This window comes from Vanellus vanellus, assembly GCF_965231255.1.
Source record: "Vanellus vanellus genome assembly, chromosome: 5".
NCBI lineage: Eukaryota > Metazoa > Chordata > Aves > Charadriiformes > Charadriidae > Vanellus > Vanellus vanellus.
In genome coordinates, this window is record NC_138910.1 from 49,540,557 (window position 1) to 49,564,256 (window position 23,700).

Sequence of the window (23,700 nt, forward strand, 5' to 3'; positions counted from 1 at the left end):
CCCACTTGTACCTCAGAGGAATGTTGTAGGAATGTGCTGTTCTTCAGCCAGTAGCACCTTCATGCAGCCAGGCATCTCCTTCCTCCCATGAGCGAGGGATGGACCATTTTGAAAAATCAGGGACTCTCCAGGGCCAGCATGACGATGTGAACCTTCAGCCACCATGCTGAACTTCAGGGTAAGGATCAGTTCAACATGATCAAATGCAGCCGGTCCTGCCGGGTTTGAGGAGGGCAGCTGGACCAGGGTTTCCTGTGTTCACAGCCTAGCAGGTGCTGCAGCCTTTCCAGAGCCCACTCACGGCAATTCAATGGCTTTTGTGTTGTAACAGCCCGGAGGAAGACTCCTCTGGATATCTTCCAGGTTCTTAATATCTGCCAGAATCTCGTCAATACTGCTCTCCAGCGTCCGCACTCGCGCCTTCTGCAATGCAGCTGTCTGCTCTAGCTCCAACATCTCATCCTTCAGCTGATTGCTTCTGGTTTTGGCTTTGCTAAAATTCATCTCGAGCTGCTTCAGGCCATCCTCATCCACAGCACCAGGCTGGTCTGTTGCACAGAAGGAAAACAAGGAAGAGGGAACCATGGATGAAGGATGAGCATTAGATCTTTCTAGATACTTCATCTCCGTCCTGCTGTGCAGCCCGTTTACAGGCATCATCCCACACAACTCCCAGCACCCCTGCCCAGACCCCAGCAGGGACCTGTTTCCATTCACGCCCTACAGCAGTGGCTCAAAACCTACTCATCAGACGTAGCAGCTCTTCCAGGGTGCTCAATGTCTCCTGCACGACCACCCCTGCCCGGCCAGCCTTGGCATGGACCCTCTGAGCTTCCTGAGATGTCTGAAGAAGGCAAGGTGGTAGTTGTAAGGTGAAGTCTTGCCCAAACATCAACAGGGAAAGGGGGCAAGGTGAGGGAGATGGGGACCCACCTGCTGTATCACAGCAGCATCCGCCTCAACCTCCGAGAGTTTTCTCTCAAATTCGTGATCCACTTCCTTGGCCTCACGTTGCAGGGTGGCCACTGCCTTCTCCAGGGCAAGGACACCATCAGCAGTCTTGTTGGCTTCCACCTTCAGCCGTGTGATCTCCTAGGGAATGCAATGGGACTTTCAGAGGGGCAGAGCACGGCTGAAATTGGTCTGGGAGCACTGGGGTGTGGAGCTGGTGGAAACTGGTTCCTTCCACAGGGACCCAAAATTATTGCAGGCTTTCCTGCATCCTTCATGTGCTTCCACATTGTTCCAGAGAGTTGTTTCTGATTATGGCTCAAGCCCTCCTGCAGGCATCAGTGAATCCCTTGGGAATTACAACATACAGTCTAAGAGTCGAACCCACAAACAGCAAATCTGGGAGCTCACAAGCCTACCAGCAACTTAGACTGAGGAAGTGAAAAATCCCCTTGGTCACCAAAAGGTGGCTACAGAGAGATGCCACAGAGATCCTCACCGGGCAAACATGCCTGCACAGATCCCCATGCACCCACTTACTACAGCCAACTCTTATCTCTGCAGGATCCACTACAAATGAACATCAGCCAAAAAGTCAACACATCAGGTCCACTAGGAAGATCTATTGGAGTTGCCAACCATCTCCTCTTTTTCCATGGTTTTCCCTTCCAAACCTTTTTCTGCCAACAACAACACCAGGGCTTGCCCTCACCTGCTGGATCCCCATGGTGATCTCCTTCGCTTCCCCTGCAGCGCTGCTGGCTGCCTTGGACTCGGAAGCGGCACTGCCCAGGATCGCTTCAGCTCGGCCTGTCTTCTCCCTGGCACTTGCAACCATGCTGCTGATAATTGGCAGCCTCCTCATGGCATCTTCGGCTTCCCTTCTCTTGTCATCTGCTTGGAGGTTAAACTCTGAAAGAAATGCATGTGGAAATGAAGCTGCACTACCTTTGTGAGACCCCACAAGGGAGAGGAAAGGAAGGGTTTCTAGGACATTACCCCGGAGGCTTTTCAGGATCTGTTCCACCTCGTAGAAGGTGGCATTGCCAGCGCTCACGGCTTGCAGGGCTGTGCTCCTGGCAAGGTTGGCTCGGGACAGCAGCTGCGTCAGCATCTGTGACAGGTCAAAGCGACACAACAGGCAGATGAAGGACACGGTATGAGAGCATTGGGCAGTCCCTCAACCAGCTCCAGTGATCATGAGTCATCTTAGCTCTAATCTTTCCAGGAACAGGTCTTTAACCTGCCTGACGTGGAGGAGGAGTGTCAGTGAGACCCTGCACCAGATGAGGTCTCCCACTGGCTCCAGAAGACCAACCGCAAGCGGCTGTGTTTCCAAGGAAGGTGAACAGGCTAGGACAGCACGTAGTAGTGGTGGTCCCACAGGCATCCCACTGGGGCTCGAGCTCATGCTGAAGATGGCTCAAGGTGCAGACCCCCAGCCAACCTCTTACCGCTCTCTCGCCCTCTCCCCTCCGCAGTAGCTGTTTGATTTCTTCCTCCCAGCGTCCCGTGCGGCTCTGCAGCTGCCTATATTGTGCCATGTAGGTGTCCACCAGGCTCAGGAGAGCACTGGCGTCCTGCTTCAGCCGGGTTGCCTCCCCCTGAAACACAGAGATGTAATGACTGCCTGGGGGTCCCAGCGTCTCCCCAGGAACCACAGCAAGAAGCATAGGATGCTTGTCTTGCTCCTTGTGCCTGTGGCCAGCTATAGAGGCAAAAGGACAGGAAGATGCGCATCCAATGGCTCCCCAGTGGAAACAGAGCCCTGGGAAGGGCTGAGCTTCTAGCAGGGAGGGTGTAGAGGAGAGTAAAAGGGGATCTCCTGGTCCTGCAGGCACAAAGCCCTCACCTCAAAGGAGCCAATGTCAGTCTTCATCAAGCGGGACAGGGAATTGAGGAGCACAAGGCTGCTCTGGTAAGCCCTGTCTGCTTCGGAGGCCATCCCATCAGCATCAGCCTTCAGGCCTCCAACCAGTGACTTCAGTTCCTCATACCTGCACAGATGTGAGGTTGAAGACCATGGTACCAGACAAGCTACCAAACCCCACGACAGCATTAATGCTGCCTACAGCACTGACTTGTTCACAGTGCCCAAGTCCTCTCCAAGACCCTACACAGATTTATCATGCTGAAAAAGCTTATTGCAAACATTGCCCTCATCCCAGCCCCTCTGCCAAGCACGGCAGCTCCTGGCTCCATGCTCATGCACCAAAATCCAAAGGTGTTTCACACCAGCTGAACCCTCACAGGCTCCGCAGTGGTTCTGCCACTAGATGTTTCCTCCCATTCAACTCCTTAACTTAATTTGGGGCCATTGCTCACACCCCATCAGTGGTGTGTAAAGTTCCAGCACCGTGGTGGGCTCTGGAGAGGCACCACACCGACCAGACAATGTGGGTCTAAATCTACCCTTGGGCTAAACCCAGACCAGATTTTCCAACTGGGTGCAGAGTCACCCCCGGGAGCCTGTTCAAACACATGGCATTAAACCCTGGGAGCATCACAGTCTGGGGGATGGGAAGCAGATGCTCTACAGAGCCACCAACCCTCCATCTCCACCACTCAGACATGTAACAACTGAAGTTCAGGCAAGTCCCTGCCTGCCCAGCCTCCAATCGCATGTTTCTGCAACTCCTCTGGGGAGACAGGAAAGGAGCCATGGAGGCTTGGCCACCTTCCTTCTCCCTTCCATGTCACCCCCAAGACATGCAGGCAGATGCAGCCGCAACTTACTTTCCAAGCAGCCCTTGCAGGGAGCCAGAGACAGCCTCCTCTCCACCAGCAGCTGCACGCACCAACTCCAGCGCTTGCCACGCATCCTCCCGCGCCACCTTCGCAGCTTGCTTAATGGTGTTGGCGGCTTGTGCATGGCTGCAAAGCACAGGAGGGGGCTCATGAGAAAGGTTTCCCACCCAAGGTTCCTCCACCAACTTTCTTTACTGTTGTATTCAGTGATGCTGGGTTAGACCCTCCCGGGAAACACATCATTGTTGAGAACTCATATTTTCCTTGTCCCTCCTGCATCTCCTAAGGGTAGAGGAGCACCAGGGGGGAGGAAGAAGCTGCCTGTTCCAACTGGACATCCTCAGACCAAACTCTGACCCCAAAAATACTTCTAAAATAGATTCAGCACCACCCTCTAAGGCAACCGAGGATGGCTCTGTAGGGCAGCGAAGCCAGCCCAGCAGACACATCATCCCATGGCTCCAGGACCAGCACAGAGGTCATGGCAGCTGTAGCCTGGGGGCAAGGCAAGAAACCCTAAAAAGGGACCTTCTGGGCACCCAGCAGGATCTCAGTCCCCCTCCCCTCAGAGCAACTCACCTGTTGGCCAGTCTCAGAGCCTCCTGGGCCAGCATCAGGAACTGATTTGAGCCCCCGGGAAGGTTTGAAACAGGAATGGTCTGAGGAGGGAGGGAGAGAGGCATGAGTGCTCGCTCTTCCCTGCCCTCCATCCAATTCATCAGCGAGAGAGGCAACTGCAGCATGTTGAACCTCCACAGCCCCCCAAAGACCCCTGCCAGCACCTCTCCAGGTCCCAGTGCTACAGAAAGAGCCACCAGAATATCTTCTGCACTCAAAATGAATGTAGTAACTGGAATATGTTAAACTCTTGCTCTCTCCATGGATTTTTTTCCAGGCCTGGTCTAGACTAGGAGAGTGTCACATGAGGATGCTCTTACCACACGACGCAGAGCAGTTCCGCTGCGGTCCAGGTCCAGCCTGGCTCTCTCCAGCAGCCGCCGGGTGTCCTGCACCTGCCCCTCATACTGGCTCCCTAGAGACCTCAGCCTCTCCACTGTTGCCTTGATCTCATCCAAGTGGCTCTGAGAGCTGGACCCTTGCCCCTTCATGCTGGCCACGCGGCTTTCCAGAGATTTGTCAGAGGCTGGCAAGAACAAAAACAAGAGGTTGAAGAGAAACTCATCACTCGGCAAACCCCTCCCCGATAGGGCACAGATGGCCCCATCTGAGGGCAGCAGGCGGGTGGTACCTTGCAGGCTCAGGGCTTCCCCGAGGATAGCCCGCAACATCTCCTCGGCCAGCTGCATCCTCCTCTCCAACTCCTGGCTCCCCGCTCCACCACCAGCTTGCACCTCTGAGAACAGCAGCTCCAGCTCTGCCAGCTGCTGCAGGTACAGGTCCACCTGCAACCACAGCAGACCAGGCCATCAGCCAGCAGGACGCTGAGCCCATGATGGAAAGACCAGAGTGGAAACTAGGCCCATGGTCCAACTGGAGGATGGAGACTAAAGCAAGGGCTCATTTTTGAATGGGGCAAAGTGGGCCAGCAGTTCTAGGTCATCGTTTTATTTTATTTACCTGGCTAAATCAGGTACAAACCCAAACTTCAGGCACAGCCTGCAAAATCACTTCTCTCTCACACCAGGAGATAGTTGAGGAGGCCAGGAAATGCTTGAGGGTAAGCATCTCTCTGCACCCCTTGCTGCTCAGGGGCACCAGGGCTGGTAGACATGCTTACCTGGGCTTTCACCTGGCCGTAGCAAGCTGGGCACTCACTCTCTTCACAGTTGGGACCCTCGAAGCCAGGCTTGCAGATGCAGCTCCCATCACTCCCACACTTCAGGGGCTCGGCACCAGCTGAGTCGCAGGCACAGGCTGTGGGTCAGAGGCACATGTTGAAAAACACCTGTCCTTACCTCAAGTCTCAGCACATCCTTCCATCCACCCTCTCCCCTAGGTTTCCTACCAGCATTTAGCCCAGTGCTCTGGTTCCTGCCCTCCACTCCCACTTTCCAGCCTTGGCTTTTGCACCATCGTCCTTCCCATCAAGCCATCCCACGTGCTGGCATGGACTTTCTTACTCAGCCCCAGCTCAAACAGTGCCCAGTTCTTACGTCTGCACTTGTCAGCAGGACTGGGGGCCAGGGGGTTCCCAAAGAAGCCATCTTTGCAGCGGTCACAGTAGAAGCCAGCGGTGTTGTAGATGCACTTGAGGCACTCCCCCGTCTGGCGGTCGCAGTTCCCAACAGCGTTGGGTTCCAAATTGCCGTTGCACCGGCACGGCTGGCAGGGCCGGGAAGCTGTTGGATCTCCATAATAGCCGTCAGCACAGTACTCGCAGTTGGCCCCTGGGAAAGGAGAGATGAGGAGAAGCTCATGCTCTTGCCCAGTAGGCAGAAGCTGCCTCATTCCTTCTGCCCCACAGAAATGCGAGTGTGCAGACCCATCAGGGTCAGCACAACAGCATCTCCACTCTCCTCGCCACCACAGCCAATGCACAACACACCAGGCACGTTCTCAGGAGCTAGGTGCAACAACTAAGGCAACTCATTTCCTCTTTGGTGGGTTTCTTTCTTATTTTCCTATTCCCCTCCCTCTCCACCCATCCTTTTTCCATCCATGTTATCCGTTTAGATGAGAACCTTTCCTGGGGCAGGGCAATGTGTGTTTACACAGTCCTTGAGGCTGAAACACCCCGTTACAGGCAGGAGTGGCAGTGTCATAGGCAAGCCGGGCTGAGGAGATGGGATGATCTGCCTGGGTCCGAGCATCCTGGCCCACTGGCCACTGCATCTCCCTATACAGCATGTAGAAGCTCTGGAGAAAGGCAGAGCAGAATTGACCTGGAGAAAGGCATTACCAGCAGCTCCAAGAGGACACTGGTCACAGATGACATCCTCACTGCCCAGCACCACTGAGCAGCCTTGGCCATTGTCACAGGGGCATGCCCTGCAGCTCTGCGGCTGCCAGGGGTCTCGGTAGAAGCCGAAGGGGCAGCTGACACTATTGTCCACATTTTCGTCTCCTGAGTAGCAGTCACCTGAATGAGGAAGGAAAGGGCTTAGGGCAGTTTGCTTTCACCCCTGGTGGGACACCCTCCACCACTCCACCTCCTCACCACCCCTCACTGGTAGCCATGCCATCCACTGCAGCACAAGCACCCATGGTCCAGCATCCTCCACTAGATCCCTCATAATCCCCACACCTGCCCATATGCGCTTCACTTCTCTGCCTGTCAGTCTATCACCATGCGGGAAGGACCGAGCGCTGCTTCTGCAATGGGAGCCCAGCAAGACCCCCACAGAGGAGCCCATCCCATGGCATGGAGCCTGGCCATCACCACCCAAAGGTGGCTGAATCTCATTTTTCACAGCTCATATAGCTCCTAAGGAGCCACATTTTGCCTTCTGTGCCTCCTGATCAATGCTCACATATTTGGAAATTCAATTCCAATTCAGACTTGGAAAATAGTGACAGCTTAACTTTGCATTACTTTGACTTTACATGGCAACACTGTGGGATATTTTAACAAGATAGGTAGTGAAACATCACTGATATCTACTGACACCACAATTACTTTTAAAATAAAAAGTCAGAAGAAAAGTTTTTAACGCTATCCAAGTAGTACGACATGTTTCTTTTCTCTCTCCAACGAGGATCACCAAAGCCTGATTTGATCCCAATGCATCTTTCCTGTATTTTCAGCCACAGCACTTCTAGGATTTAGGGAGTTTTATCTGTGGCGTTCCCTGCACTCCAGCCCTCCAGGCCAGGGATCTCACCTCACTCAGTGCTCCCCGTGCTCCCATATAGGCCCAATTCTCAGGATGCAGGCAGCCACCCTGTGATCCCACAGGCCTTACAAGCACAACGCGGTTGTGTTTTTTCTTACCGGTGTCAGGGTCACAAATTCCTCCCCCCTGGCAATTACATGGCACACAGATGCTGAACGGCCCCAGGCCAGGGGCATCTCTGCGGTAGCCAGGGGCACACCTCTCACAGAACTGCCCCTGGTACCCCACCGGGCACTCGCAGTACTCCACCCAGGGAGCGCGGACTCCAGCGATGGGCTGCGCCGACACCAGGGTAACGTTGTCAATGTAGCCGGTGCCTGGAGGGGGATACAGCTGATCACCCACAGGAGCCAGCAGCTCCACCTGTAAGTCCCCTGCACCTGGGACCTGCACAGGTCACACATTTCATTACAACGCCCGTGGGCAGATGGACTGGAGCCAAGGCTTCACTGTCCCCACTGTGACCACCTTGCTCAACCTCTTCATAATTTAATTTTGCCTGTCTGAGAGCACTTCTTAAATTATTATTCTTTTTTAATATCTTTTAGCAAAGGTGTCTCCATCGATGGGCACTTGGTGTCTCCAGCAACGAGGAGAAGCCAACCTTGCGCTACCCCCTCACAGCTCTCCCCCTACTTACTGTACTCCCCAAAGGTGGCTCGGATCCAGAGAGCTGTCAGGTTTCCCAGCAGCCTTCGATATTCAAAGTGATTCAGCCTTGGGCTCCACTTGCTGCTCGGGTGCTCATTCAACCTGCCCGTGGGAAGGGGGAGAAGTGGAACCGGTTGCCAGAAAATGAGATGCCTCATCAAGGAAATGCAGCATCCCTCATCCATCCCCCTCCTAAGTTCAAGACTTTGGGGAACAACATCCACCCATGTGACTGACCCTGAGCAAAGTACCCAGCCCAACCTCAAGCCAGATTTTCTACTGCCCCTCTCACAAAGTAACCTCCTCATCCATGAGGGAAGCACCCAAGATGCATCCATCCCAAACCAGGCAATCATTTGCCACCTCCAAGGGATCACAGCTGAATATCCAGGAACCTCCTTGAACCTGCAGCCTTTCTTGCTCACCCTGCCCCAAATGCCCTAGCATCCCCCTTTACCTGAACGTGTATGTCTGGCTGACACCGCAGGGCAGGACCTTCCCCTGGGGCAAGAAGGGGGCAGTGACTCTCAGCCCATCTCCTTCCAGGACCACGTCATGAGGAGATGGCTGGCGTCCCCCTCGGTCCAGGCGGTAATCGAAGGAAAGTGTCTGGCCGTAGCTCAGCTGCTGGTTCCCAAGAAATTTCGCTGCAAAGGGAAGGAAGGGAAAAAATTAAAGACTAAAAATCTTGCCTTCCTCCTAAAGGCTCAGTTCATGGGATCTGACCAAGCAAAGAGGACACCATCACCTCTCCCCCTCACCGATCCCACACCTACCAGGCGCCACAAAGTATATTGGCTCTGATCTCCTCGCTGCTATGAAGGCATCCTGATGGCGTGGGGACCATTGGAGCTGGGCTGGGGAGCCACTTTCATGGACACCTCGCCAGCCTTCGGCACCTGGAGCACCAACAAGGAGCAGTCAGCAGGGACAAGCAAGGTGTTTCCAGGACTCCAGCAACTTTCTCAAGCTGTGAGTTATCAAAACCCTCCAGCTTCCTACCCCTTGATCTCTGAGGGGGCAGCACAGATATCCCTGTGCTGATAGATCTGTAAATAAGCCAGGCCGGGTGTAGAGGTTTCGTCCAAACTGGCAGGAAAGACATGATGAAGCAAACCTACAGTCCCCCCACCCTCACACCCTACTTTTGCCTGGGATCAAGCCACCCCACCCATCAAAGCACAGGGAGTCCCAGCAAGGCTGCAAACCAGGTGGCTCATCCAGCACATCAGAGAGAAGGGATGGCAAAACCCCCCAGGAGCCATAGGGATGTCCTGCTTGGGCTTCACCTTGCTGGAAGGTGGAGGTGATGTTGTAGATGCTGTGGTTGTCTGCACTGTCACACACAGCTGAGTGCCCGTAGCAAAAGCAGGGGGAGCATCCCTCAGGGTTTCTGGCATCCAAGTTATAGAAGTGTCGCTTGCACCTGGGCAAATGCAAGAAGGTGACAATGTTTAAGTCCATTTTCTCCTCTTCCTGGCCAACACAATCAGCCCTCTAATGACAGCCATGCAACACAGCCATTGCACAGTTCAAGGTCATCGCCAGGCTGGGGTGGCGAGATGGACATGTGCAACAGCCAGAGATGTAACTGTCAGGTAGATGGAGGACATGCCACACAGTGGTCTGGCAAGTCCTCTTGACACCCACCTCTCACATCGCTCTCCAGTAGCGCTCGCCTTGCAGACACAGCGGCCGGAGAGGCAGCCTCCCGTGCTGCCAGCTGGGTCACACTCGCACTGTGGGCTCCTGCAACAGGGACAGCGGGAACCTCTACCTGGATTTCTAGCTCAGCCTGGGAGCCCAGTTCCCCCAGCTGTCATACAAGACAGCGGACAACCCCCTCACACACAGCTACCAGTCCCATGCTAGAAGGAGAAAAATAATCAGCAGAGCCATTTCCCTAAGTAATCCAGCTGCAGCAGTACGGACCCCAGGCTGAGATGATGCCCAACGCCACTGCTCCAGGACACCCCAGAGCACCAGACCCACCTACAAGAGCAAAGCGAAGCTCTGCTGAGCTTGATAAACCCTGGCTGAGTTTAATAGACCCTGGCTGAGCCCCAACAGGCAGCAACACCCCGGGGAGGCTCAGGCAGGAGGCCAGGCATGGCAGCATGGCTGCAGGCAGCCACCCCTCACCCCCACCCTTCGCCTGCTGGGGGCCCCAAAGGAGCAACAGTGGGGTGAAGCAAGGAAGAAGAGGACACAGCACTGAGGAAGCCAAACCAGAAACACATCGAAAGGTGTTTATAAGCAGGGCTTTGTGCAAAGGAAGGGGTTGATTTTTACGTGCACATCTTTGCGTGGGGGCAGTCCTCGCGAGAGGCACCAACACCAGGCAGACCCACAAGTGGGCATATTTTGTTTTACACCAGCTAGCCCGGCTGTTGCCTGTTTGGCGTTATCTGGATAATAAAACAATCGCCTAGGAGTGTGGTTAAGGTCAGGTTTTGACACTATTGCAGGACAGTGAGCTTTGCAGGGTGGAATGGACACCCAGCCTCACTCAAGCATGCTCTCTCCCAGCGGGGTTCGTTTAAAGTTATCGCTGTGTTGCCACGAAACAAACTGCCTCTGCCCTTGCACAGGGTGTTTTCAGCCAGGACGGGCCCTTTACAGCAGCTGAGAGAGCTCTGGAAGCTGGCTCTCCAGCTGTCCCCATGCCACCAATGGTCACCAGCACTTACTGCCCACTCCTCCGGCACCCGGCCTCGGAAAGGGACTCAAAGCCCGGCTGGCACTGGTCACACTTCTTGCCCATCACGCCAGGTTTGCAGCTACACCGGCCATCACTGTTGCACTGTGGGCTGAGGGCACCTGTGGAAAGAGGGGAGGTAAGACGTTCAGACAGGCACCTCCCCACACCCTCCCAGCGATGCTGCTGGTGGAACAGGGGAGCAAAGCACCACACCGTCACTGCAGCTGCAACCCAGCTCTGGCGACAGGTCCCTCCCTGAGATCCCAGCACAGGGCTGGGACACCAGGTCTGGCTGTTAAAGCTGCTCCGGCCTCCCCAACTGGTGCATGAGACAAGGAGAAGATAAATTCCAGCAGGCATTGACCAGATGACCAGGACAAGGACCCTCTTCCCTACCATAAAGGTCATTGTGAAGGACAAGATGGACTGCAGGGCATGCAAACAAGCAGAGATTTTTTTCTTCTTTGCCAGACCCTCTGCTAGTAGACATCAGTAGAACTTGATTTTAGTCCCTCTACAGGGATTCTATGGGACTGAGGGTCATGGCAGGATCTTTGGTTTCTGACCTACCACTGTGTATATGCAGGCACTGAGGGGAGAGGATGCCAGAGCCACAGGAAGCCGTCTTGCTGTGGGACCCTCCCTGCACGCCATCATGGGGGGCAGTGAAGGGGATATTCACCCTTCCACCACCTTAAAGGCTATTGATCTGTCCTCCTGCCACCTTTTTTTCATGTTCAGGCGGCGCTTCTAGTGATCTTCCTGCATCGACAGAGACCAACAGGAATTTCAGTATGTACAGAACCTCAGTGCAAGATGTACGAGCTACCTACGTGTGGAGCAAGCTGAAACCTGATGGGGATGAAGGAGACATCGCATCTACTGTGTGACTACCATAAGACCCACAGAAAACACCCCAGAGCTAGAAATCCCATCTCGTAACCCTACAGCCTGCAAAAAGCCAGTGGAGGAGCTGGAGAGGCTGAAGCCTTCTGTCCGTACCCAAGCGCTGCAGCACTTTGAACTACCTCCCCTCCCGAGGCGCAACACTGTGAACTCAGGAATTATACTTTTACAACGCAATTAAGAGCATTTGCGGAGCCTGCCAAACATTACGACACCCAGGAAGCATCAGCCTGACTCACAAAGCCGGCAAAAGCCGCCACTCCCATGTTGGGGTTTGGCCGTCATCCTCAAGATAAGGATGGCAGCTGGGAGGGGCAAGCAGGTCCCCACAGGGCAGCTCCTGGCAGGCATCAGTGAGTTCATGGCCACCTGCCAAGTTCGGGGCAGAGCAGAGCAGGATCCGTGTCTGTCAGGCAGGGATTGTTGGTGGAGATGAGGGAGGGGAGGGATGCCATCCAGAGGGAGGCCGGAGTAGTGGGCCCCTGTGAACCTCATGAAGTTCAACAAGGTCAAGTGCAAGGTCCTGTACTTGGGTCAGGACAACCTCCATTATCAGCACAGAATGGGGGATGGATGGATAGATGGATGGAGAGCAGCTCTGAGGAGAAGGGCTTGGGGGTACTGGTGGATGAAAAGTTGGACATGAGCTGGCAATGTGTGCTCACAGCCTGGAAAGCCAATGTGTCCTGGGTCCATCACCAGCAGCACGGCCAGCAGGTCGAGGGGGGTGATGTTCCCCCTCTGCTCTCATGAGACTGCAGCTGGAGCACTGCATCCAGCTCTGGGTTCCCAGCACAAGACATAGACCTGTTAGAGTGGGTCCAGATGGGGCCATGAAAATGGTCAGAGGGCTGGAACACCTCTGCTGTGGAGAAAGGTTGAGAGAGTTGAGGTTGTTCAGTCTGGAGAAGAGAAGGCTCCAGTGAGACCTTATTGAAGCCTTTCAATATATACAGGGGGCTCAATATATAAAGGTGAGCTTCGCAAAGGCTTTTAATTGCATCATAAAAGTGAAAGGATAATTCCTGAGTTCAGAGAGTTGCATCTTGGGAGGGGAGGTGGTACAAAGACTTTTTACCAGGGCCTGTAGTGACAGAACAAGGGGAAAAGGTTTTAAACTGGAAGAGAGGAGGTTTAGGTTGGACAGAAGGAAGAAATGTTTTATGATGAGGGTGGTGGAACACAGGAACAGGTCACCCAGAGAAGTTGGAAGTGTTCAAAGTCAGGCTGGATGGGACTCTCAGCAACCTGATCTAGTGGAAGATGTCCCTGACCATGGCAAGGGGATCAGACAAGGTGATCTTTGAAGGTCCCTTCCAACCCAAACCATTCTGTGAGTCTGTGATTATTTTGGGTGGCAGGTGGGTCTTGAAGCCTAGATACAACCTGGAGCTGCTGAGGGGTTTGAAACTCCCAGCACCAAGCAGTGAAGCACCTAGGAGGAGGAGCAGCTCCTACGACTTACAGTGCAGCAACACAACGCTGGGCTCTGGCAGCTGCCCAGATAATACCATCTGGAGCCAAGCTGGCCCCACTCACTCCTCCTGCGACGCTCTGGTCTGGTGTGTAGGGACCCAGGGCCTGACCTAGCCCACGTGCTCACCAGGGCCTAGGGACACACACAGTGGCAGGCACTTTAAGCCCCCCTCCATCCCTCACCCAACCCCATCCCCTCCCGCCGGGCGGTCACATACCCTGGGGGTGGCAGTGGCAGGGCAGGCAGCAGTCCTCCTCCCGCTGGCGGAAGAAGCCCTCCTTGCAGCGCTCGCAGTGGGCACCCTCTGTGTTGCCCAGGCAGCCGAGGCAGCGGTACCCATTCCCCGTCTCCCTCAGGAGGTGCCAGTCGAAGATGCACTGCCTGGACATCCCATTGCAGTCGCAGACTGGGGAGAGGAAAGAGGCATCTCAAATGATGCTTAGAGACGAGGGCACCAGCTACAAAGGAACAAACCCAGGCAATGCAAACCTCCCCTTCTCACTCTGCTAATAACAAGCCCTGTCCCTACATCTCTGTGATTGCCCCCATGCGTCTGTGTCCATCAGTTACCCCTGTGCCACCGGTGCCCACAGCATGCTTTGCATCCCCGCACTTCAGAGCAATGCCTGATTTCACTGCCAACACAGCTCAGGATGGATGAACCCCTCGACCCAAGCAGCTCCGCTCCACAGTGCGGCATGTCCAGGGGTGTCCTCCGTCCTTTCAGAGGCCTTCCAACATGATGTCTTTCAGTGAGCAGAGATGATAAAAAAAAACCTAAACCTTTTCCTGAGAAAAGCATGGAGAATCTTACTGGTGACTTCAGGGAAAAGGGAAGGATCCCTTAGGTTATGTTTTGTTTCACTTGGCCTCTGACCAGGAGCGAGCCCAGAAGGAAAGCTCAACCAACTTCCACCAGGTCCCTCCATCCAGGTCTGTAGTGCAAGTGTCCTCCCACTCAAGCACAGGGGTGATGAGGAGTGGTTTGTGATCAAAGGAGCTTGGTGGAAGAGTGCCAGCCAAGAGGTAAATTTAAAAAAAAAAAAAAAGGGTTTTGGCAGGATTACACAGGTCATCTCACCCCACTCTCCCCAAGAAGAAAAGCTACAGCTGCCCACATCACTGCGTGACAAATGCCACGAAGGACGGGCATGAGATTTTGCATCCCACTACAGCCAGGAGAGACAGGAGCTCTGGAGAGCAGACTGGCAGATATCTCACCAGACACGCCTGTTCCAGCACTCTTCGTTGCCTTGCCCAGGTCTTCTCTTGAAGCCACCTCTCATCTACTAGCCAAGCCCTCAGCAGCCAGAACTAGAAGCCTGAGGACCTTCATTTTGGACAAGTTCCTCAGCACCACCAAGGAGAGCAGACGCAGTTGAGAATGATTGGCAAAGGCAGGCAGGAGAAAGAAACACTGTGAGGGAAAAAGCAGGGTCTGCAGGGGTGCAGGGCCTGCTGATGAGCTGCTCCAAACTACCCCAATACTGCCATGGGATCCTCAACCTCCCTCCAAGAAACTATGTTCACTGCTGACTTCCTTGGGACATGAAAGGTGGCCCCCAGCTGCCCACCCGCAGCTCAGGCCACCTGTGACAGCACAGGAAGGTGGAGGAGATCCAAAAGCAAGCAGAAACCTGCAGCATGGACGCAGACAGCGGGTTGTACTTGATACACGTGGAGGCTCCTCCTTCCCAGCGCTCTTCTGGAACGGCTTAGCCTGAGGATACAGTGTCCCTGTCCTCTGCATCTGTGATTCCTGGGACCAGGCAAAGCCTCCTGCGCTCACCACCCAAGCACGCAACGCCCAGCGCTCACACCTGGCCATGGCCCGCCACCCTCACACACACCCATTAGCACCCGCATACCAGACGAAGGCGCTCAGCAAGCGGCAGCCAAGCCTGCTGCCGAAAAGGGAGATGACCTCATGCGCCTGCAAACAGGGAGAAAGATTTTTCCAGCTCCAGCAAACACAGTTCTTCCCCTGCAGCCTGGCTGCCAGGAGACCGAGACCCAGCTGCAGGTGGTCTTCTGCCACCCCAGCCTGCTGGAAGGCGACCTGCAGGTACAGATGTCCTGCCTCTTAGAGTATGAGAAAGCATCTAGAGCCTCAGTGGACATCACCAGTGACTAAAAGGCAGAGACAATACAAACACTGAGAGCAGCAGCACAGAACTTTCTCAAGGTATTTGCGCTCACCTTTACAGCGGGACTGGTTGGGGTCAATCCCACTCCCTCTCCCTCCACACTAAAGCTAGAATATCTCAAGTTGGAAGGGACCCACCATAAGGATCATCGACTTAAACTCCACCCATGCATCACCCTACGTCTACGTAATCCAGAGTATTTACTGGGTTGCTAAATTACACGCATGAGCACCGTTCCCCCAGGGAACGAAAATCTTTTTTCAAGTCTTGCTCTAAGGCTGCAGCACATTAGGAGCCACCTCTCCAGCCCTGGCACAGATTCAGGTCTCACTAATCCAAAGCCATTTAAGATGTTGTTGCAGATTAGTGCCACCACCTCATCGGTGTAGCTGTTCCTGTTGCTGGTCTTCTCCTGGAAACCTGAGAGCTCAGGCAGCTTAATCTTTACCAAGAGAGAGGCACTAGAGTTGCTAACGAGATGGAGCACACATGAGCTACTGGAAGCTGAGGGCCAGCTGAGGACAGGATCATTTTTGTACCCAGGTGCCCTGAGGCTCTGCCTTGAGATCATCCAGTTCTCAGACAGCTGTGGAGAAGAACAGGCTCCGCAGAGGGGAAGCTTTGCAGCTGGATTTCTTCAGCACTGCACGGGGATGAAAGAGGTCTGTGGCATACACCTAGCAGGACATCATTCCTCCAGCTCCCACCCAGCAGAATGAAGTGTGAAAAATGCCTGTTTGCTGTGCTGGGACAAATTCCCATGTCAGAAAGGCTTAAAGAAGGAGAGAGACAGCTTTGCACCTCTTAAATTGTCTTCTTAAATTCACAAAACCAGAAGATAAGGTTGGCCCTGGGTCTGTGGGGAGCAGACCTGATAGCCCTGTACCTACGAGCCGGTCTGCAAAGACTACTCCTTTCATCAAGAGATCAATAAAGCGTTGCATGCAACGAAGCCTCTGCAACAACACAAGCCATTCCCTGCTTTGTGCTTTTGGGACAGTGACCCAAAAGGCTGTCCTATCTGCTACCCCAAGTCCTGGGTTTCCCCATCACCCGACTCCACAGCTTTCTCACTGCAGGAAGACCTGCCTCTGTCTCCTGAGGCTCCATCAGCATCGGCAGGGAGAGATCACACACCAGGAGCCAAAAGCTGTCATCCGATGTCTTCTCCTTTCCGACACACCGAGTCAGAAACCTTATTGGCACAGTGGAGCTCTGACCTGCACAACCCAACTCTTCCCCGAAGCCAGGGAGATGCCTTCAGCCATCATGTGCAGGCATACACCACCAAGGCAGACACAGGCTTGCTCAGGCAAGGCTCCGCAGAGTTCAGAGTACAAGCGCCCTGACCTCTGCCGCTCCACCAGATGGTACACGAACCCAATTTGAGTCAAGGAGTTAATTTGCAAGCAAAACGGCATTACGCGTGCTAATTACAAGCACACATCTAATGCTAGGATGGGAGTAGTAACAGCATGGGGGACTAATTTATGCCACCAAACCAACTCAGAAGGTCTGCTGCGACGTAAAAGCGTGTCTGGTTAGCAACCGTCGCTTTTACATACATGCAGAGATATGTTCAAGAGTCTATAGAAAAGCAGCAGTTGCCTATACGCTGCCAGGAAGGGAGAGGAGGGAGGAGAAGAATCTACATCAGTATCTTAAAACTTGTATGCAATTAAGGCTGCTGTAATAAATATACAAGTAGCATGTAAACAAATCACATCTTTTTTAAAAAAAAAAAAAAAACAACCCACACTTATTCAGCACTTTCCCCCCCCTATCAGGTTGCACTGCACTTAAAGGAAAACTGGTAAAAGACCAACTTCAAGCCCAGTGAGTGTATTTCAGAACACCAGTACTGCAGACAAAGAAAAAAAAAAAACTGAAATCACCCAGTATTTACAAAATATACATGAAAAACCTGATTTTGGCCAATCATACTCATCTCCAGACTGTACGTCAATATGACTGAAACCCTGATATTGAATTACCACTGGGCTGAACGTGCTTAAGCATCCCTGCACTGCACTCTCTGCTACAATTGCACATGCAAGAGGTTCCTCAGGATTTTTAAAGCTCACCATCAGTCTACGTACCGTGGGAGACTCACTGCCTCCCACGGGGTGCGGCGGGGATGTGGGCACCTCAAAAGCGCCGCGGACTCGCACAAAATGCAGACACCCCAGATGTTGCTACAGCAAACTGGATCCTGGATGCTTCCAGCTCTTCCTCGGGCTTAGGGAAGGTTTTGGTTGGAGCAGCGGTGGGCAAATCAGCCACCCGCTCCCTGGGCGATGCTCGTGCTCGTGCCCAGATCCCACCCAAGTAGCTTTATGCAGAAAGCAATAAAGGAATTGCACATAAATAAGTTATTTAAAAAGGATGACAGAAAAAAAAAAAACAAAAACACACACAAAAAAAAAACAAACCAACACAAAAAAAAGTGTAAATGCTCATGGGACATTTAACCCTGGAGGACATGTCAGCAGGAGTACCTACAGGACCAATTTTAATCCCATAGATGGGAGGAGAGAGCACCCTAGCAGGGTGCTGCGGCACCCCGCCGGCTCTCCGGCACTGGGGCAGGGCTGTGAGCGAAACCACCCGCGGGATTGCATGTCAGCGCGAAAGCAGGTACAGCCAACCTTGCCGAGGCCTCACCTTCTCCTCCGTTGGCGCTCAGGGCTGCGGGCAGGAGAGACGCCGCGAGGCAGCACAGGGCCGGGAGCCAGCACCCAGCCATTTCTTGCGCCGGGGAGCACAAGGTGCCCGCTCCAGCAGGCGATGGGGGAACTCGCGACCGGCTGCCTATTGCTTTTTCTTTTTTCCTCGGGTGGTTTTTATGGGCTGCTCCACCTGAGTCACTCCCAACAGGAAGAGCACGTGTGCCGTGGGCTGACTCACCCCGAGGAAGGAGCGCCCAGCCCAGGGAGCACAGACGGGCGCCCGCCCCGCACCATCGCACCGCTGCGGAGAGAGGCACCGACGGGGGCAGCACCCCGAGGACCTCCTGCTTTGCACCCACCCAGGGGTGCTATTTCATGGGGTAAAAATAAAATCTAGCTGCAGCCCCTGCGGACAGCCCTCCTGCCCATCCTGTTTGTCCAGCTCCATCCCACCGGCTGCCTCCATGGGCAGGGCACCGGTGCTGGCTGGGGAGAACGGGGCTGCCTGGGCACGCAGGCGGCTTGCAGGGAGCTCAGTGAAACATGATGAGCTCACGGGAAGCCTGGGGAGGGTGGATGGGGACTGCCTGCTCACAAGCCTGGTCCAGCCAACCAACCCACAAAAGCAGGGCTCAAAAGCAGACAGAAGAGGTGACTAACGGGACTCGCAACCAAGGGCTGCTGGGGGTGCGAATAGACCCCAAGGACAGCTCGGACATGTACTCAGGAAGCAGATCTATCGGGATTTACAAGACAAGCATCAGGTTCAGGAAATCCCCAGACCTAGAAATGGGGTGGAGGCCAGGAATCATCACACACATTTGTCTGCTTTTGCTCCCAAGACAGAAAATGAGGTTAGATGTACAGTTAGCAGTACAGCTGCGCTCATACTAGAAAAAGGCTGAGGAGCAGAGAAAGAGAAGGGAGAAGGCTTGCCGGAGGTTGCCGATAGAGCTGGGATGACAATGCATCTCCCCTGCTTTACTATTATGGGACACCTATTGTTGCAAATGACTGAGAGTGGTCCATGAACACCAACAACCTTTAGATGAAATTAAGACGTCCATCAAATTTGCCCCCAGTCCCAGATGCAGTTGCCTTTCAGGTCAAGTTCAGCATTAGGGACCAAAACTCAACCCAACATACAATGGTGCTGACATGCTGCTCGTTTCAGAGCTAACAGACACAGGGTGATTAACATTTAGGTGCCCATCTGAACCTCTTAAGCTGCCCGACAGCCTCCAGACGCTCCTGCACCTGGAGCTGACTCAGAGGGCTTTCCTCCATGGCTTCTGGTGAGCTCATGGGCGCAAACAGTCTGAATTCACCGTATCTTTGCACCTCCCTTTGCCAAGCTTACCTGCTTCTGCTTGATTGAGTCAATCTTCTATAAATAGGCTGTTTCCTTTTAATTTCACAGGCTAGATCTTAATACAGTTCATGATAAGGAACCCAGCTTCATGAACGCACTGGTGGCATGTTGAGATTTGGCACTCAAGGTTGTCTTTTCTGATTTATTTTGTTTTTTAATTATTAGTATCTTTTTTAAGAAGCAAGACAAAACCACTTACGGTGTTCCCACCTGTTTGGCAGTTCTTAGGGTCTGCTTATTGCTCTAACAAATCACATTTAATCCTTTCTGCTTTGAAGTACATCACTTGCCCCAGACACCTCTGCTGCGTCCTTCCTACCCACTGACATCCCTCTGCTCAGGAAACTTGTCTCCTCCAGCAGTGTTGTCAGTACAGCGGTTTCCTTGGACCTTGTCCAGCCCATGTCCTTGGCTGACTTCTCTCTTGGAAGACCAGCTCTCACCATCTGGAAGCCATCCCTTATCTGCTTCTTCCATGTTATCCCTTCTCTCTCACCATTATCACCCCACCTCTTACTTCACTTCTGCAAACAAAGCACTGACACAGCTCGCTTTCCAGTCATTTCTGCATATTTACTTAGGTTACTCTTACCTCGTCATCCTCCACCAACCTTCAAGATCACCTCTGAAAACTATGTGAATGCACGCACGGCGCTGCCCAAAAATATTTTTTCTGGGGCCCTGATTTTCTAAACACAGCAGATCTGGAACAAACTGATGGCCACCACTCTCACTGATGGCCACCACCCTCCAGGAAACAAATGTTACCCATCACAACCCATTGCTATAGCAACACCATTTAGAAGAGGTCATATAAACCTGGTTAACAGAAACGTTACCTTTCAGAGTGAGCGAAAGTGTAAGCAATGGGAGGCATGAAGAATAGTGGCACTCATCAGATGTTGCAATGAAACAGCACTTCTTTACTGGACAACCTGGGTCTGCCCATCCCTTTAAATCTGCAACATAATAGGTGTCCTTCTGAAGATGTCCTATGCTCATTCTTCATAACGGGGTTAAGGCTGCTACAGCAAGGAGACCGCTCCAGCGGCTGGCAAGTTTGAGGACATGGCCATGGCAGAATCAACCATTTCAAAGATAGTCTGGATCCACATAATGAACTGAATGTTGCTGATGGCAAGTGATGGATGTGTGAAAGCCCCAAAGCAGTAGTTTTATTGATGTAACCAAGAAATAAAACTCATTTTGGCAGCTTATAGCAGATAAGTGACACCAGGATGTTGTACATGTCCTTGCAGCCCAGCTCATCCCTGGCACCCCCAAGTCTCCCACCACAAGGGACCTTCTGAGCTGCAACGTCTTCCTGCAACTCCAGTCCTGGGCTGCTTCTGCGGGCAGTCACACTTCTCCTTTGGGGTTTGTTGAGAAGTAGCTTATCTCGAGCTATTTTCTGTCTGCTCACCCGCTATCCTTCCCGCTGCCGCCACACACACACACACCCACTCTGAGTCAGCCTCTTGGAGCTGGAGTTTCTCCTCAAGTCTGGCAGTAGACCTTTATCCTGCCTCCTGGGACTCCCTCAGTGCGGAAAATCAGGGCTCCTGCCGCACCGGCATCATCAAAGGCAGCAGCAATGAAGACTGGACTTCGGTCTCTCCTTTCAACCAGATGGGTGCGTGCCTTGGGCTTCTCAAGGCAGGCTTAGGGCCAGCACGCTGAGCCGCCTTCCCTGTGCCAGGGCAGAGGTGTTTCCCCAGATATGGCACTATTCCCAGACAGAGAATCTGTTTTATAACTCAGGATTTAAAGCACGGGATTATTGGTTGATCCTTTAAAAAAAAAAAAAAATTATATATATATATATATATATATATGTACACATGCACACCCTCCTTGCTCAGGAACTCATGGGCTTCCTTCAGGAGATGTTGCCTTCTGGCACGTTTTGGTTTTACGGCTGTTTTTGGTGGGTCTAGAGGCACAGTTAGACAGCTGGGGTCAGCCCTTGCTGAGGGGTGGCAAAATTCCTTGTGTCAGCCAGGGCCACCAGGAGGAGAGGACATCATTCAGGCAGGGGCTCTTGCCGGGATGAGTAGAGGAGGCAGGGGAGCAGGCAAGCAGTGGGACATCGGGGACCAGGGGGGAGCACAGCCCTGCCCGGGTCACAGCGGTGGCGGTGAGCAAGCAGGGCAGGGCAGGGCCAGGCAGCAGCGGCGGCACAGCAAGGAAGTGCCATCATGTCTGGCCTTGCCTCGCCTGTGCCCTGCCCATACCAGCAAGGGGGTGAGACAGACAGACAGACGGAGATGACGGAAGAAGGCAGTGCCATCCCACCACCTTCCCCTCTCTGCTTCTGGGCTTTGCTGGGGACCTCGGTGGGATTTTATTTATTTATTTATTTATTACACAGCATTCCTGATTTTTCTCAGATGGGGGCACATGGAAGGTATTGGTCCAGCAGCTAACTAGAAAGACTAACTAACCATAATGTGGTCCAAGATGTCAAAGTTGCAGATTGGGAGCACAAGACACCGCCAGCTCAGCATGACAGATATATGTCCTCTTCTCCTTCCTCAGATCCACACAGACATGCTAGAGCTGCCTCCTCCAAGCAGCTGCTCACAGTTCTTATTAACTCCTCACAATACCTCGTCCTCCCCAGACGTGAGCCAGAACCTGGCTCAGCAGCCCCATGAAGTCAGGTCCTCTGAACTTCAGCCTTCCCAGAGCAGCCCATGAAGACCCCAAGCCACCCTCCTCAAACATCTCTCCCACTTTGCTGGGAAAAGCACCCCGACTATTTTTACCCAGCTGCAAAGACCCCCAACTGATAACCACTCTGTCTAAGTCCTTCCCATTGCCAGCTGCTCCTCAGGCCTCCCTTGCCTGCTGCCAACCTCCTGCGTCTCCAGAGAGCACATGAGAGATGGTGGAGCTTGAACTTGGACAGTGAGAAATGCCACTGGAAACCAGAGGAGAAAAAAAGCGCCCGGGGCATGGCTTGGTCACTCCTCAGCAAGGTCTCTCCTCGTCCACCTTGAGGTCCAGCTCAGCCCACGCTGAGCAGAAACACCCCCCTGATATGTTCTGACTAGACTTCAAAACATCAATAAAAACACTTCAGCAAGCTGGAAGCAGTTCTTTTGCTCCCTTGGGTCTGCTCCTCCCTGCAGCAGATTGTGGCACATGTTACCCTCAAACAACTCTGGTTTCAGACTGGTGTGACACAAGAATTTCAGAGACTCAGCATAGATCTACAGAAGCCTACAGCTTCACCTTTATTTGGTATTTCACCCAGGCTTCACAGGACAAGCACTGATGCTGTGTGACCCAAAGGTAAAATAAAGGGTGCATATTCGCTTCCTAAGCCAAATGTTTTAGCCCGAAAATGAGAAGAGGCTCCATGTCAAGCTCTAGCCCATGTAAGGTCAGCACCTTCCCACCACCCAATTCTCTGCTCTCTGCTACCTACAGTCCAGCTGCAACATCAGACAGATTTTACCAGCCAGGATTTGCTCAACAGTAGTGTTGGCCATAAAAAAAAAAAAAGGGTATTTTAGAAAACAGATGCATTAGTGGCAATTATAGTTGAAGAACAAAAAGCTGAAGCTAGACAAACTGAAATAAAAAAAATAATGAACTTACCAATTGAGAAGGGATTAGCTCTGATGCAAGTTAATGAGACGTGCATTTCTCTGCTGAGAAAAAATAAAAGAAATCCAGTCTGCAGCTGTAAGACAGGTGTGATTGCAGAAATGCCTAGTCTGTTATCACAGTAATCTGTCCTGACATTAAAAATTTGCTTAATTCAGGAATAAAATTTATCCTGGGCTCTGGCAAGTACGACCCACAGAACAACACAGAGTACACAGATTCATGGCAGTTCCCAGTAATTTCAGCTTCTTTATTTAGGGTTTTTGTTTTTCTTCCCAGAAGCCCCATCCTTTTCCACGTGTTCAGCTGAAAGCAGAAAAGATTTTACCCTTATGTTGCAAAGAAACAGCCCCCCAATCCTTCAAGGCTTTCCAGGACAACACAGTTCCAACAGCATCAGCATCAACAACATAATCTTACTTTTTAAGGCCTGGAAAACCAACAGCATGAAGCTCATTGTAGCCATGGCAATGGAGCAGTAGACATGAGGAAAAACCAAAATCACAATGGCCATCTGCAGCCCACCACGTGAATTTCCAAACCTTCCCTTTCTACCACCTCAATCCAGCTCATCTGATTAATTAAGCAAGAGGTGAATCTTACACTGAGACACATCCCCATGAACACTCCCCCTCGCCCCAAAGCAATATGCAAAAGAAAGCCAAGGTA

At 52.8% G+C, this 23,700-nt stretch overlaps 1 protein-coding gene across 1 annotated transcript; it reads right to left on the minus strand.

The window, feature by feature from the left end:
• Window positions 1-297: 297 nt before the first annotated feature.
• LAMC2 (laminin subunit gamma 2) lies at window positions 298-18,121 on the minus strand (the record flags this gene model as incomplete). The annotated part of the gene is made up of 23 exons (XM_082483680.1): window positions 298-548; window positions 745-844; window positions 934-1,092; window positions 1,664-1,863; window positions 1,951-2,065; window positions 2,406-2,555; window positions 2,804-2,948; window positions 3,688-3,825; window positions 4,279-4,358; window positions 4,638-4,843; window positions 4,949-5,102; window positions 5,438-5,574; window positions 5,814-6,047; window positions 6,560-6,739; window positions 7,592-7,810; window positions 8,134-8,246; window positions 8,602-8,791; window positions 8,921-9,043; window positions 9,434-9,570; window positions 9,795-9,893; window positions 10,835-10,964; window positions 13,446-13,634; window positions 18,040-18,121. 23 exons carry the CDS (start codon window positions 18,119-18,121, stop codon window positions 298-300), a joined length of 3,531 nt encoding a protein of 1,176 aa, XP_082339806.1.
• Between the last annotated feature and the right edge of the window lie 5,579 nt (window positions 18,122-23,700).